Source organism: Molossus molossus, unplaced genomic scaffold (assembly GCF_014108415.1).
Source record: "Molossus molossus isolate mMolMol1 unplaced genomic scaffold, mMolMol1.p scaffold_m16_p_18, whole genome shotgun sequence".
Lineage (NCBI taxonomy): Eukaryota > Metazoa > Chordata > Mammalia > Chiroptera > Molossidae > Molossus > Molossus molossus.
The window spans coordinates 3,810,323-3,823,548 of NW_023425353.1; the positions used below are offsets into that span (position 1 = coordinate 3,810,323).

At 46.2% G+C, this 13,226-nt stretch overlaps 1 protein-coding gene across 4 annotated transcripts in view; it reads right to left on the reverse strand.

The window, feature by feature from the left end:
* MITF (melanocyte inducing transcription factor) overlaps positions 1-13,226 on the reverse strand; it is a 241,209-nt gene that overhangs the window by 15,844 nt on the left and 212,139 nt on the right. For 2 of the 4 annotated variants that reach the window (XM_036267111.1, XM_036267113.1), the window contains 3 exons: positions 10,158-10,253; positions 3,272-3,389; positions 1,045-1,119 (listed from right to left, as the gene is read on the reverse strand). In XM_036267111.1, the coding sequence (XP_036123004.1) occupies positions 1,045-1,119; positions 3,272-3,389; positions 10,158-10,253 (289 nt within the window). The remainder of the gene's footprint in view (positions 1-1,044; positions 1,120-3,271; positions 3,390-10,157; positions 10,254-13,226) is intronic. The other 2 variants (XM_036267112.1, XM_036267114.1) reach the window with 1 other exon arrangement.

Below are 13,226 nucleotides of genomic sequence, written 5' to 3' on the forward strand. Positions count from 1 at the left end.
GCATGCTCACTGCGGCACTGATACAGGGAGCCCCGGCAACGCAGCGCAGGGGCCACGCCGCGGGATACGTGTGCGCCAGCGTGAAAAGCACACGGGTCTAGATGATCACAGCAAAAGGTCTTCAGGGCAAGCCGCTGAGTGAAAAGCAAGCGGCACCAGACACGGACCAGGTGCGACTGTCTGTGTTAAACCCTACACAAAACAATGCTTTTCATTCTGTGCGGGTTTTGAAACACATGGACACAGCAAATGGAAAAAGAAAAGATTATTCCAACGATCAGAGGGGAACTCTGGCCTTATTCTACCACCTCTGTAAGAATAGAGTCCTTATACGTAACTTATATTCTTAAAAGTCAACTTAGAAAAGAGAGGACAGGAGGCTATGAGATGATGAACTGACACACCCAGACTATTTCTTGCCTCCAAGCCCAGTCCTTCTCATTTTTCACCCTGCAGCCTCTTTTACTTGTTTTGAAACAAAAACCTTCAGTTTTTTATCAGAACAGCTTAAATATTTGATCAAGAGCAAATTATACACATAAAAATAATTTTAAATGTTAAAAGATTTTTTTTAAGTCACAGGTAAGGTCAGAAATGTGGAAGGTTACCCCACCCACTGAATGACTGCCCCCAAACGTTTCATTTTTTTCTTTCAAATCTCACTGGAGAAGGTGATCCTATAACCCTGTATGTTAATAAGGTCCAGAGTGAGCAACATTGATAATTGGGTAGTTGGGGATCAAATCTTTCTCTCTCTCTCTCTCTCTCTCTCTCTCTCTCTCTCTCTCTCACACACACACACACACACAACTAATATTATAAACAAGGAAAAGAGGCTTCAGGATACTGGAAAAAAATCAATTTAATCTGAGATAAAATATGGGGAAATATATAGCTTGGTTTTTCTGAAAAAATAATTTTCTTAAATAAAATGTACCTTAATGTCATAGAAATAAACTTCCCTCTAAAATTTCTGGAAAGATTTTGATAGGCGGGCCAACATTAACTCCAATATTCAATATCATGAACATAAAACCAACTTACTCAAGTTGTGATTGTCCTTTTTTTGTCTTTCTTTAGCCAGTGCTCTCGCTTCAGACTCTGTGGGGAAAATACACGCTGTGCACGTGAATGAAGCAATTAGAAAGTGGAACTGTTCAAGGCACACACTGATGTACACTAAACACACCTTATTTTCTAAACAAATGCAAGCTAATCGACTCAGTGATACATAATAATATGAGTTTTTTTTAAAAAAATTTACGACTAAATAATACTAGGGCTTTTACATTACAGCTTTACAAAGCTTGCATTTTTCAATAGCAATATTATCAAATAAATGCAAAAACTTGGCTTTTACAAAATGGTGAAAGACCAGTCATACTATAAACAACAGGCATGAACAAGAGAGGTGAATGAGGAACAAGGAAACAAACCTGGTACATGCACAGCTGGTACAGAGCATGCATATGTACATGTCTGTTAGATGTGTACTTTACACACATTTATATACAAACACTTCAGAAGCTGAATTCTTTCCGGGAAGTGAATCCAACTCATTTTCTGTTTTTGTTTCTCACATGGAAGCATGACAGGCAGCTTTTATGTACCTGCCCCTACAGTAACTTGATTTTTTTTTGGTTTCCCTTTGATTTTTGTTTTCAGCTTACCAGCCTCACCCTATGGTTGGTTCTCTGCCTGTCAATCTCAACTGTCCAACTGTGGACTAGTGCTGGGCAAGGCCCCCAGTGAACTTCTGTGCCATCCTGCGGGCTGTAACCATGTCCTCCCCACCCTCGGCCCTGGGGAGGAGCGCTCTCTCCCAAGTTTGGGTCCTCCTCAGTATTCATCCTCTTTTAGTAGCTCATTGCCTGTATATGGTTAATAAATATTTTAAACCTTCACTGTTCAAACTACTGTATGGTTTCTTCTTTGTGCCTGGACCCTAATGCAGGTGGGAAAACTGGACTTAATAAAGACAGTCCCTTCGCACCCCCTTACGTCAGATCTGCTGACTCAGCTTGTTCCCCTTTGGCTACATCAGCCTGCTGCCCCTCCAGCTATCAATCAGCACCATTCCCGTCCATTTGCTCTCTTCCTGGCATTTACCCTTGTCTTGTCTGGCTGAGTCACTTCCCATGACACAAGTGACTCTGGAAGCACACTGGCCATTATACCTGCTTTTCAGAAAGTGAAATACACTGATCCCCCTTCACCCATTTCGGCCACTCCCCATCCCGCCTCCAGTTTCCTCTCGTTTCTGAAGGGACAATGACACACATAATTCGAACTCCACCTGTGTTCGAGTAGTGAGGATTTCAATCGCATCACTCTGACCACATTTCATCATTGTTTAATACAGATCTCATGTAGCAACATTTCCTAAAACGTCATGGTACTTCTCCTTCCTGTAGGGTACCTACTGGTTTATTAGCTTTTGATGGGTTTTAATGTATTAATTAATTAGGTATCATGTTTAACCCAAGTCCGTGATTTTTTAAAAATGTCTTCCTCCTGTCACAATTTCCTGAAGTGCTTTTCAAAAGACACCTTGAGCAGGACAGGACCTTCGCACCCTTTCCGTATTCCACATTCTGTCTGTCCGCCCAAGCCTACCAGTGCGAGGACTGAGCGATAGGGGGTGAGGCAGGACCATGAAGTTCAGCATGGTTCAGTGTCAGTCCCAACATACTTTAGTCGTGTTGTAATGGCCAAACGCCTTCCCTAAAGCATCAAACAAAACGGCGAAACAGGTCATTTCGCACTTGCCTCCAGAACAAACCCTGCCCATTGCTCCCTTTTATAATTTACTTTTTCAGCCTGTGTAATAAATCTTTTGCACTTGGTGCAGCAAAAGTAATAGGAGGCACTGAAGATGTAGGAAGTATGTTCTTAACCCATCCCAACTGCGGGCTTGGGAAAGTCAGCCGGGACTCGGGAAGGCCTCCAGGGCGTGGGCGGCAGAAGCACCAGGCTGGGCACGCACGTTCTGCAGCAGTGTGGTCCGCCCCGTCGAGGGGCAGCGGCAGGACAGCGGTGGCTGTCACAGGGCGGCGTGCCGTGGAGAAAAGGCGACCCTGACTCCCAGTATCTCAGGAAATGCTGGACACCTGGACTCCTCCTTAAAATATCACTCAATGTTTCACCCGCCGCATGGATTTTAAAAACTGTGCCTGTGCGTCGGAAACAGCCCGGAGACCCCTGTTTCGGTTCTGTAACTGATGGGAAATGAACAGAGGAGCCCTGGGGCGGCACGGGCGTCGGGGTTTACCTGTGAGCTCCCTCTTTATGTTGGGGAGGCTGGCGGGGCAGGAGCTGCTGATGGCCAGGCCGGGCGGGGGCAGCCCTTGCGTGCCGTACAGGTCCACCAGGTTCCCGGACACCGGCAGCTGCAGGGACAAAACCGCAATGAGCTCTGACGGCCTCCGCCACTCGGGCCCACCCGCATCCCAGGCATTCCAAGGTGGGCTGAGTGAAACGCCATTTTTCAAATCAGAAAACATGAGCTGTCTGCCTTTTCAGGCCCTGAGGGCTATGGCCCCGCTGGCCTCAGGCCCAGGTGGCCCAGGTGGCCCAGGGCCCGGCGGGCAGGCAGGCAGCGGGCGCCGGGCAGGCCCACGGGGCCCCGGCGCGCAGGCGCGTGGCGGGCTGCTGGCTGCGGCTGCGGCACGGGCCCTGTCTCACACGCCTTCCTCACCCCGCGGGTTTCCCCTCCAAGCCAGTCTCCTGTCTTCTCTTCTTTCCTCCTTCTCCTACCCTCTCTCCTTCTTTTATAAGGAAAAACCATGAGAAGTGGTTTCTTATCGGAAAAGAAAAGGTTTCCTTACTGCTAAGAAAAGCTCTTCCTTGAAACTGAAGTCCTTCACAGAGCCACAAGAGGGAGCTCACTGACTTTAATAAAAGAATAAAAATGTACACTAAAAAAAAAGAATTTAGCTTTTGCAAGATAGCTTAAAAGCGGTTTTCTTTAGCTCTCAATTGAATATTTTAAAGTAGTGGGATTTTTTTCCCCAACAGTGACTTCCTTTTGCTGTACATGCATTTTCCTGCAGCTAGTTCATGGTAGGAGTTTGATGGGCCCATTTCTGTACATACAAGAGGTCCCAGACATTTCTTTTTCTCACTCCCTGAAATAAAGTCTAAGTATTACCACAGGGCTACAGTGAAGGGACCGCACTGCTTCTGCCACAGAAAGTTCCCATTTCACCTAATTCAATCCTGTAACTATTATTACTAGGGAAGACTTCACATCACTTAGCCCGCCCTTCCTTGGCTACACACCTGAATTGTAAATTTATATAGCCTTTAATCGTGATTAAGAAGTTTAGTGACCAAGACGTATTGTGTAAGAATGTACTGCATATCCAACCTCTCATTCTCTCAAACAGCCACTAACACACGGAAAAATATCGCACAGAATAAAGATAGAATCAAATGTGTTTCCCCAGTGGGCAGCCGTCGGCTCCTTTCACGGCTTCTAAATCAACACGCGATGAACTGAACTCGGAGCTGGGGGGTGGGGGCTGCACAGATACGATTCTTTCTGACAGGCTAACACACTAGCTCTGACGGGCAGGGTGGGGTGCGGCAGACTGGCCTGCTGTTGCTCCTTTTTGAAAGCAAGATTAATGTGTAAAATGTATATAAAATGTAATGCCTGTACCCCACTACACAAATGCACACAAACATTGCAATGTGATGATTTAAAATGCCCTGGACCACATTTCAAAGTCCTCTAGCTAAGAAACTGATAAAAAGGTGACTTTGATTATTAGCGGTAATGTCACAAAGTTGTTTCATTTGAAACAGGTTACCTTAGGATCGCCCTCGCTGTGTGTGTGCTGTTTTCCTCCTGTCCAGCTTAACATAGCAGAGTGGAAGGTGTGCAAACATCTCCACACAGTGAAGAGTTGGAGAACTGAGAGCTGCTAGGACATCTCAGAACCCTCTAGATTACAAAGACTTTCCTCCCAGCTTTCTGAAGTTTCAGATTTGGGGAGAACTACTGGATATTAATAAACCAAGAATGTGACTTCAAAATTCAATGTAACAAGCTAGAAAATTATTCCCATAGCTCTAGAAATATAAGTCATATAGATCATGTTTCCGAATGTAGCTTATAAGCAAAATATGCCATTGTGTTATGATGACGACTTGTTAGGATGACAGGCGGGTGATTTGTACAGCTAGCTTTAAAAATCCTGTCACCGATGGAGCTCCTTGGAGAGACACTCATCAGCTTTTCCATGACAAGAACATACTTTCTAACCATTTCCTCAGGAAGATGATACATGTACATAGACTTACGTGCAGAATCACAGAGAGAGAGGCAGAGAAAGAATCAGCAACTGGGAACAAGGTAGAGATAGACTTAGGGATGCGGGGCAGAAACAGAAGAGAGAGCCACGCACAGGCAGGGGGGAAAGAGATGAAAAGACAGTGGACAGACAGGTGGGTGGGGACGAAGGAGAGCCAGCCGGGGAGACCCAGCAAGAAGCGGGTTGGGGGACTGTGAGGGCATGAACTGGCAATGCCCACCCGGAGGGCAGAGGACCGCAACTCTCCATAGCCAGGTGCCTTGTCTAACCCACCGAGGTCACACAGCATTACGTCCAATCCAAAGAGCACTCTAACCCTCTGTTCTCTAAAAGGGTCCTGCTTCGGCTGCTTTTCCAGTTCTTGTGAGTGACTGGGGGTTGGCAGCAGAGAGGGCACCAGAATATGTTGCTGGGGAAGGCTGAACTTTGTGGGGGCTGCTCTGGGCAGGCCCAGAACTGGACAGCTTCTATGTGCATTATCTCAATGGCTTTACAAGGAGAAGAGCCCGGCCCCGTCTGTCTGATGGGGCTCCAGCAGGGGCTCCTGCCTGTGTGCACAGCAGCCGGGGGGGGGGGGGGGGGGGCTCAACCTGCGGATGGTAATTAGAAACTGCAGTTGTCAATTAATTTCCAACTGGACCAGAACAATTCAAAACTCAGCTGCTCACTAGCCAAGTGTGGACAGTCAAATCCACAAATTAACAACGTGGTGACTTTACAACCTGGGCTTGGGGTCAAAGACCCGGCCAAACCGCCTTTGTCACTGACCCCTGTGAACTGAACTCTCCGAGGTGCAGGTCCCCCTTTGGAAAAGGCAGTCTTATCACTCAGCTCACGGCTTTGGTAAGAATTAAACGAGACAACGCAGGTGAGACAGTGCCTCCTCCTGATGCGCCCGGTAAGTTCTGTTTAGTAATAGTATAGTTTTCTAGAAGGCACTGTATTCCCAGTCTGCATTTGGACCGCTGAGATAATTTCCACTTAGATCCACAAAATCACCGGCCCTGTTAACTACCAACAATCCATCGACCATCACACCAATTTTGCCAGACTGCAGTGCAAATATAAACACAGGAATCGGGGTCTGCAGAGCTGAGATGCTCACTCAGTACCCTAAATTAGTGACTGTTTCCTGCAGAGGACATGTGACAATGTCTAAAGACATTGTTGGCTGTCACAACTGGGGGGGTGGCTAGTGACACCTAGTGGGTGGAGGCCAGGGGTGCGCTAAACACTGTGCAGTGCACAGGACGGCCCACGGCACAGAACGCCGTCTCAAATGTTGGCAGTGCCAAGGCCAACACACCGGCCCTGAGCGGTGGCATGTGTTCTCTGTATTAATGGCTGTAATTTGTTGAAGCTACTAAAAGGAAGGTTGATTAAAATAGTATGGCTTTTTAACTAAAAATGAGTCTCCTAGCCATCCATATTTAAGAAAGAATACTGTGGTTCCCCTTCTGGGTTAGAAAAATTTCCCCATAAACATAGTTAACATCAAAATTAGGTCACAATAACACCTTTGGAGCCAGGGAAGGAGAGTCATCCCTTGTTAACACGGAGGCTGTGTCCTTGCTGGGTTTTTAGCCCGCACGCTTACCTGACGGACGAGACCTCGCTCTGGCAGACAAGCTGCCCCGGGGACAGAGGGCGACTCTGGCCTCCCCGGGATAAACACAGAGAAGGTGGACTCACATGAGGTGTGGCCCAAACTTGGTCTGAATCGAATTGTTCAATATTCTGATTCACCAAAAGTGATTACTTTTCCAAGTAAATGATCACTGTAAAATAATTTTCCCTCTACATGGCCCCTCTCTGAGTGCCAACTGGGCACTGTTAAAGCAGGCAAAGCGCACTTTTGTTCTTTGTTTCTGCTGCTACAAGAGGCCCTTGTGCTCTCAGAAGAGTTATTTCTAGACTCCAGTTCCCTCAGGACAGTTTCCTCTCTAAGTGTCCCTTCCACTTTTTTTAAAAGATAACTTGAAACAAGGATTTCAAAGAATCAAATAAAAGGGAAAAATGCCTAACATGAAAAACATTGTTTGAACTTCACTGTGGAAAAAAATTTAAATGTTAGTAAGTTGTAGTAGCTTTGTTATTTGATTTTGACAACCAAAACCCAAATTTATCAAGACTAAGAGCTGTTCTAAATGCTTTTTTGTAGATGAACATTTATAATTCCCTCGTCATTTACACGCTGCTCCTGTCCCTATCTTCCGACCAGAGGCGGGGCAGGAGCAACAACGCGCTCAGGAGCGTGAGGAGCTCAGACATGTGGCTCAGACTGTGTTCCCATCCTCTCTGGGGGCTGTCTTGGCCCTGCTAGCAAAATGCTGATGTGGCTTTGTTGTGGGAAGGCCCCCCAGGCCACCTTGGCCTTTTCCAGGGTGGGAAACAGAGGAGCCCTGAGCACCAGACAGTCAGTGACTTCTGAGAGTGGCTACAGGTCAGTGTTCCTGTCCTGGCTGGGAGCGACTTCAGCTCTGCCCTGGGATCTCTTCCATCTGGGAGCTCCACTGAGGTGAGCTCCCTGCTCCTGGCTTAGCTTCTCCCTACGAGGCGTGACGTGGGCGCCTGTCCATGGGGAGCCGCTCTCAGAGGGGACATTCCTCGCTCTCTGCACCCCCAGCGCCTCACAGTGCTGTTGGCTGACTATTCGGCATTTGGTAAATCAACCTTAACTTTACTTTGGGAGCAATCAGACACCGAGGAAATACAATGCTAGTCTACTGTCGACAGGTAAGGAGACATATGGATTTAGTCTAAAGGACAGAAGCAAATGGGGTCATGACAACTGTCTTCAGAGGGGCTGTCATGGGGAAAGGTGCTCCATGAGGAAAATGCGGCCCACAGCGGAGTTCCAGAGACACTCACTGCCGGGAGCATCTTGTAAACACAATGTTCCTCTAACATCTGGACACTTCACAAGTGCTCAGTAAAACGCCCGAATAAAACACTATCACAATTATTTTATATCGTAATAAATTATACTTAATAATTAGATACTGTTGAGTACAACTAGGCCCATGCTCAATGCCATCCATATGCTATGGGAGGACCACGTGAGGCAGGGACAATGGCCAGTCCCACTTTGCAGATGGGAAGTACAGGACTTTAGGAAGCTAAGTAACATGCAAGGTCACTCCATACATGGCAGTCGTAGGATTTGAACTCTCTGACTCCTAACATTGTTCTCTACTGCTTCTCTTGTGAGTTAGTGCATATCCTTGGCAGAGGCCTCCAAGAAGCTGGATGCCTGACTTCCAGGTGGAGGTACAGAAGATGCAAGAGAAGGTCAATGCAACAAGTACCAGGTTAGCTCAGATGACTCCACAGGTCCTGACCCTTAGAGAAAAAAGCAATGATTTCTAAGTTACTTCAGTTCTACAGTCTCCTGAATGGGCCAGGCATCCACCGATCCCTGGGCAAAGCGGCCACGCTCACCGTCTTTGGGACGTCTAGGCCGGGGCTAATGAAAGCTGCTGGCACTGAGAACAGCCCAAACACACCGTGTCGTCGTGTGCTTACAAATCCCGTGTCAGCTCACGTCCACCCGGGTCCTGACGGCCACGTGCTGGGGGAAGGGAGAGGTCCCCGGAAGGCAGCCCAGGGCCAACGAGGATGTGGGCGCTGGTGTGGAGACACGTGTCAGGACGGCAGAGTGTGCATTTAAATGGGCAGGAAGTTGACAAAAACTAAACACCCTAGAAGAGGCTTGAGGTTTCAAGGGGTGTCCTCACTCCACCAAACTTTAGGTAAGAGAACTTGATGGAAAAGAAAAGAAAATGCTAACTATAAAAATTCAGCTTATTAACAATTTGAGTGTAACCCATGAAGGGTTATCATGTTCCCTGGCTGAGAAAATTTATTATAGAAATTTAGTCTTTAAAACTAAAGACTAGTTTAGTTTTTTATTGGGGTAAAAAAATAACAAAACATATTATCTTAACCATTTTTAAGTGCACAGTTCAGTAGTGTTAAGTATATTCACACTGTTGTGAAACAGATCTCCAGAATGTTTTCATCTTGCAAATCTGAAACTTTATACTCACTAGGTTAGTCTTTTATCTACTAGTCAGGAAGGAATGTGCCAGGCCCGTGGCATTGCTGGCATAGGACAGACAGGACCGGCTAGCACGCGCAGGCCTGCAGAGGGGCGCACCCTGACCCGCCTCGCCACGCAGTCCCGCACAGGAGCAGCGCCCTTTTCTAACCCCGAAACAGCAGCGATACCACCCAACTTGACTAACAGAACTCAGAGTTACTGCGAGGACGAAATAAAATCTGCAGAAAGACTGGCACACAGTAACATAAGACACAAATGCATGGAGAGAAATACAATAAACAGTACGGCAAGGCTCCACACCACAGACAGAAGTAATGTACAAGAGCTAATAGTTCCACTGTTTCACTCACTAAAATCGGAATATATTTTGCTGTTGATGAGTAACCCAGCTGTCCCCTACCACCTGTGAGTAGAAAGATGCTGCCGTAAAGACAGCATCCTTTTGTTCAGGCGAACTAGAGCACCCCTCCTGCACAGGAGGCCCAGACGGCTCCCCGGCAGCGCGCTGAGCTGGGAAGGATGTCAAGGAGCCCGGGAGGCCTGACGTCCCACTCAAAGTGGATTTGGACTCCAGGGTATGCGGAGCTTTGTGAACGCATGAGAAATTCTTAATTTCTGATGCCCAAGTCACTCATTTGTGATCCTAAAATAATTCTCTGTATTATTATTGATAAATTTCTCAATGAATCACTTGCCAAGATAAACTACAAGTTCAGAGAGAAAGAGAACATTAAAAATTGCTCAAGATTTTCTTTAAAAAAAAAAGTCATCAATACCGTATTTGCCATTTGTAAGGCAGGATCCATCAAGCTCAGGATTTCTTCATTATAACTTGATTCTAGGCTAATGATGTCATCGATAACATCATCCATCTGCAGGAAAAAGGTCAATGGAAGAGAAAGATAAGCAAAAGCTATGCAAAGCAACCCCAAAAGAGACCCAGGGTCTTTCCTCACCCAAAGCAACAATGATCTTGAGTTAGATTCTAAGAAGCAACTGTCCTCCTCCTCCCAAAATGTGAACATTAACTGAGGTCATCAGCAAGGATGGTTTCTGCACCTGCACTTTCTGAGTGATTAGCAGGTGCCAACAACCCCAACAGGGTAGCTGCTGCTATTATACCTGTTTTCCAGGTGGATAGATGAGAAGCACCTCTCCCGAGCATCACGAGCTGAACCGATGCTCTTAACTGCTATGTAAACTGCCTGCCCTCAGCAGGGAGATGGACCAGGAGGTCTCGCCTTGAATAACAGCTGCCATTTCCCTTTTCTCTACAGACTACACCCCAGACCCTCCCTGGAGCAGGGAGACACAGATGGCAATTCAGCCCTTTGCTCCCACAGGTGCGTGAGGGGCACTGTGGCCCTCAGCCACTGGCTCGCCCAGCACTGATCTTGCAGTGACTCATAAAGTAAGTTTCTCCTTGTGCAGCTGCCAGGGTGCGTGGTGCTCCCCGAGGACTACACCAGGACGAAGTTATCATCACAGTCATGGAGCTGACATTCCCACTACATCAATTTTATTCTGGAAGTACCCAAACATCAGTTATGATAGTAAACAAGTGATTACATGCGCATTGCAGCAGTTGCAAAGTCCGTGAAAACATTTCTTTGTAAACATGTTATATATTTGAGCTAGTTGGGGTGTGTGTGTGCCACATGCTTGAATCTTAAGAGTGCTTCATAAGCACACAAGGAAATCTCAGCCCTCAGAGGCATGCTCCTTGAGCCTTTTTTTTTTTTTTTTTCCTCACCCGAGGACATTTTTCCATTTTTTGTTCAGATAGAGCAGGAGGGAGAGAGAGGAAAAGAGAGAGAGAGAGAAACATCGACGTGAAGGGACACATCGAGTGGCTGCCACCCGCACGACCAACCAGGGCCGGGGACAAACTGCAACCGAGGTACGCGCCCTTAGCGGGAACCGAACCCGGGTCTCTCCGGCCCGCAGGCCGACACTCCAACCGCTGCGCCAAACCGGCCAGGGCTCCTTGAGCCTTTTTTTTTTTTTGCCACTTCCAATTAAAGAGGACAGCTCCGATGTCAGGGGACTTGGTGGAACTTCGCTCTCCCACTTCCTGGACGCAGGCAACGCCACAGTCGTTAAAGCTGCAGTGGACAGTCTGTCAAGTAGGGTTATAATGCTCACTGCCTTATTGGATTTTTGTGAGATTTCAGAATAAACCATATAAAGTGCTCACAGCGCCAGGAATATGGTAAACATTAAAAAAATACATGTTATTAAGTGGCCCTTGTGAAGAGTAATTGGAAGTCCGTTCTGAGTAACTGCCAGCATACCGTTCATTAAGTTCCGTCTCTAGGTATCCCAGTTTTTTTTTTTAAGATATAATTTTCTGATTATGCTGATAAACAGGCAAATAGACCAATGAACTTCCGAACAACCTCACTTTGTAAATTTTTTATTTTATTTTCAGTATAAAAATTAGAGGGCCTAGTGTGATAAAAAAATTTTTTTAAATATGTTTTTATTGATTTTTTAGAGAGAGAGGAAGGGAAAGAGAGAGAGAAAGATTGATGTGAAAGAGCTACATCCATTGGCTGCCTCCTGCATGCCCCTCACTGGGGATCGAGCCTGCATCCAGGCATGTGTCCTGCCCGGGAATCAAACCAGGATCTCTCAGTCCATGGGAGGATGCTCAATCCACTGAGCCACACCGGTCGAGCTAAGGTGATAAAATTTTTTAAATGATTTTTTCTTTTATAAAAATGTAATGCAAATTGATAATGGAAAATATAAAAATGCAAAAAAAACCAAAACAAAACAGATTTTTGTGGCTGCTTCTTCATTCTTTTATACATCTACACACACATTTTAACCTCTAATTACTTGGGAAAATACCCATGAAATGTATTAAATTGCTAGTTTCAGAACGTATGTTCCATGAGATCCCATCCCAAAGTAACAGATACAGCTCACGTACCGTGGCTCGGCTAGCAATAGCCTCTCAGCATCGCTGCCCTCACACTTCATAACACACACTGACGATGGCATCGAAGGGAATTACAGCATTTTTATTTTGTTTATTAAAATTTATGTATGGTAAACAGTATTTACTACTTAAAGCAATTTAGGGAAAATGCAGTCTAAGTTTACTAAGATTTCCTTAGTAAGTATTTAATCATGAGACACTATGAAGAGAACGACTCTGTTTATAGTCCATCTTTAAGCCTAAATCAATAAAGGGATTAAAGGGAAATTCACTCTTCCTAACTGAAGAGTAGCACATGATGCAGAGCACACGGACCCTGACCTCCCGAAGCCCAGAGGCTCCAAGGACCTTCTAATCATAATGAGAAGGATAACTGGACGGTTTGCACAAACTACAAAGAGTAGACTGCTTGGGTCCCAGGAGGTCTCCAGTATTGTGTGCAAATGGTTCCAGGGAGAAATACACCTGGGAACACTGACATTACAGACAAGAGGATTGAAAAGCTCTCACTATTCTGGGGAAAAAACAAACAACTGTTTAACTTTATTTAATACACAATTCCTCTCTCTTCGGACCGCAGTGCACTTCCTGCGCCCTGTCCACTGGCAGTGATGCCCGTCAGCACCCTGCAGAGCTGCATCCCCGGAACAGGTTTGGGGAGCAGCTCAACAGAAGTAAAAATTAGGCAAAGTGACCGCATACAAGGTAGAGTGGTCACATCTAGGGTCAGGAAGCATCCGTAAACTTGGAAATGTGTGGGGTGCATCTTGAGGAATGAGTAGGAGTTCGCCACAGCCAAGACAGAAGAGAAGTCTTGGCAAAATATAAGAGCACGTGTGAATGCCCAGAGTTGTGAAACACAACAGAGTATAATGGAGTGAGTGGGAGTAGTATGAGT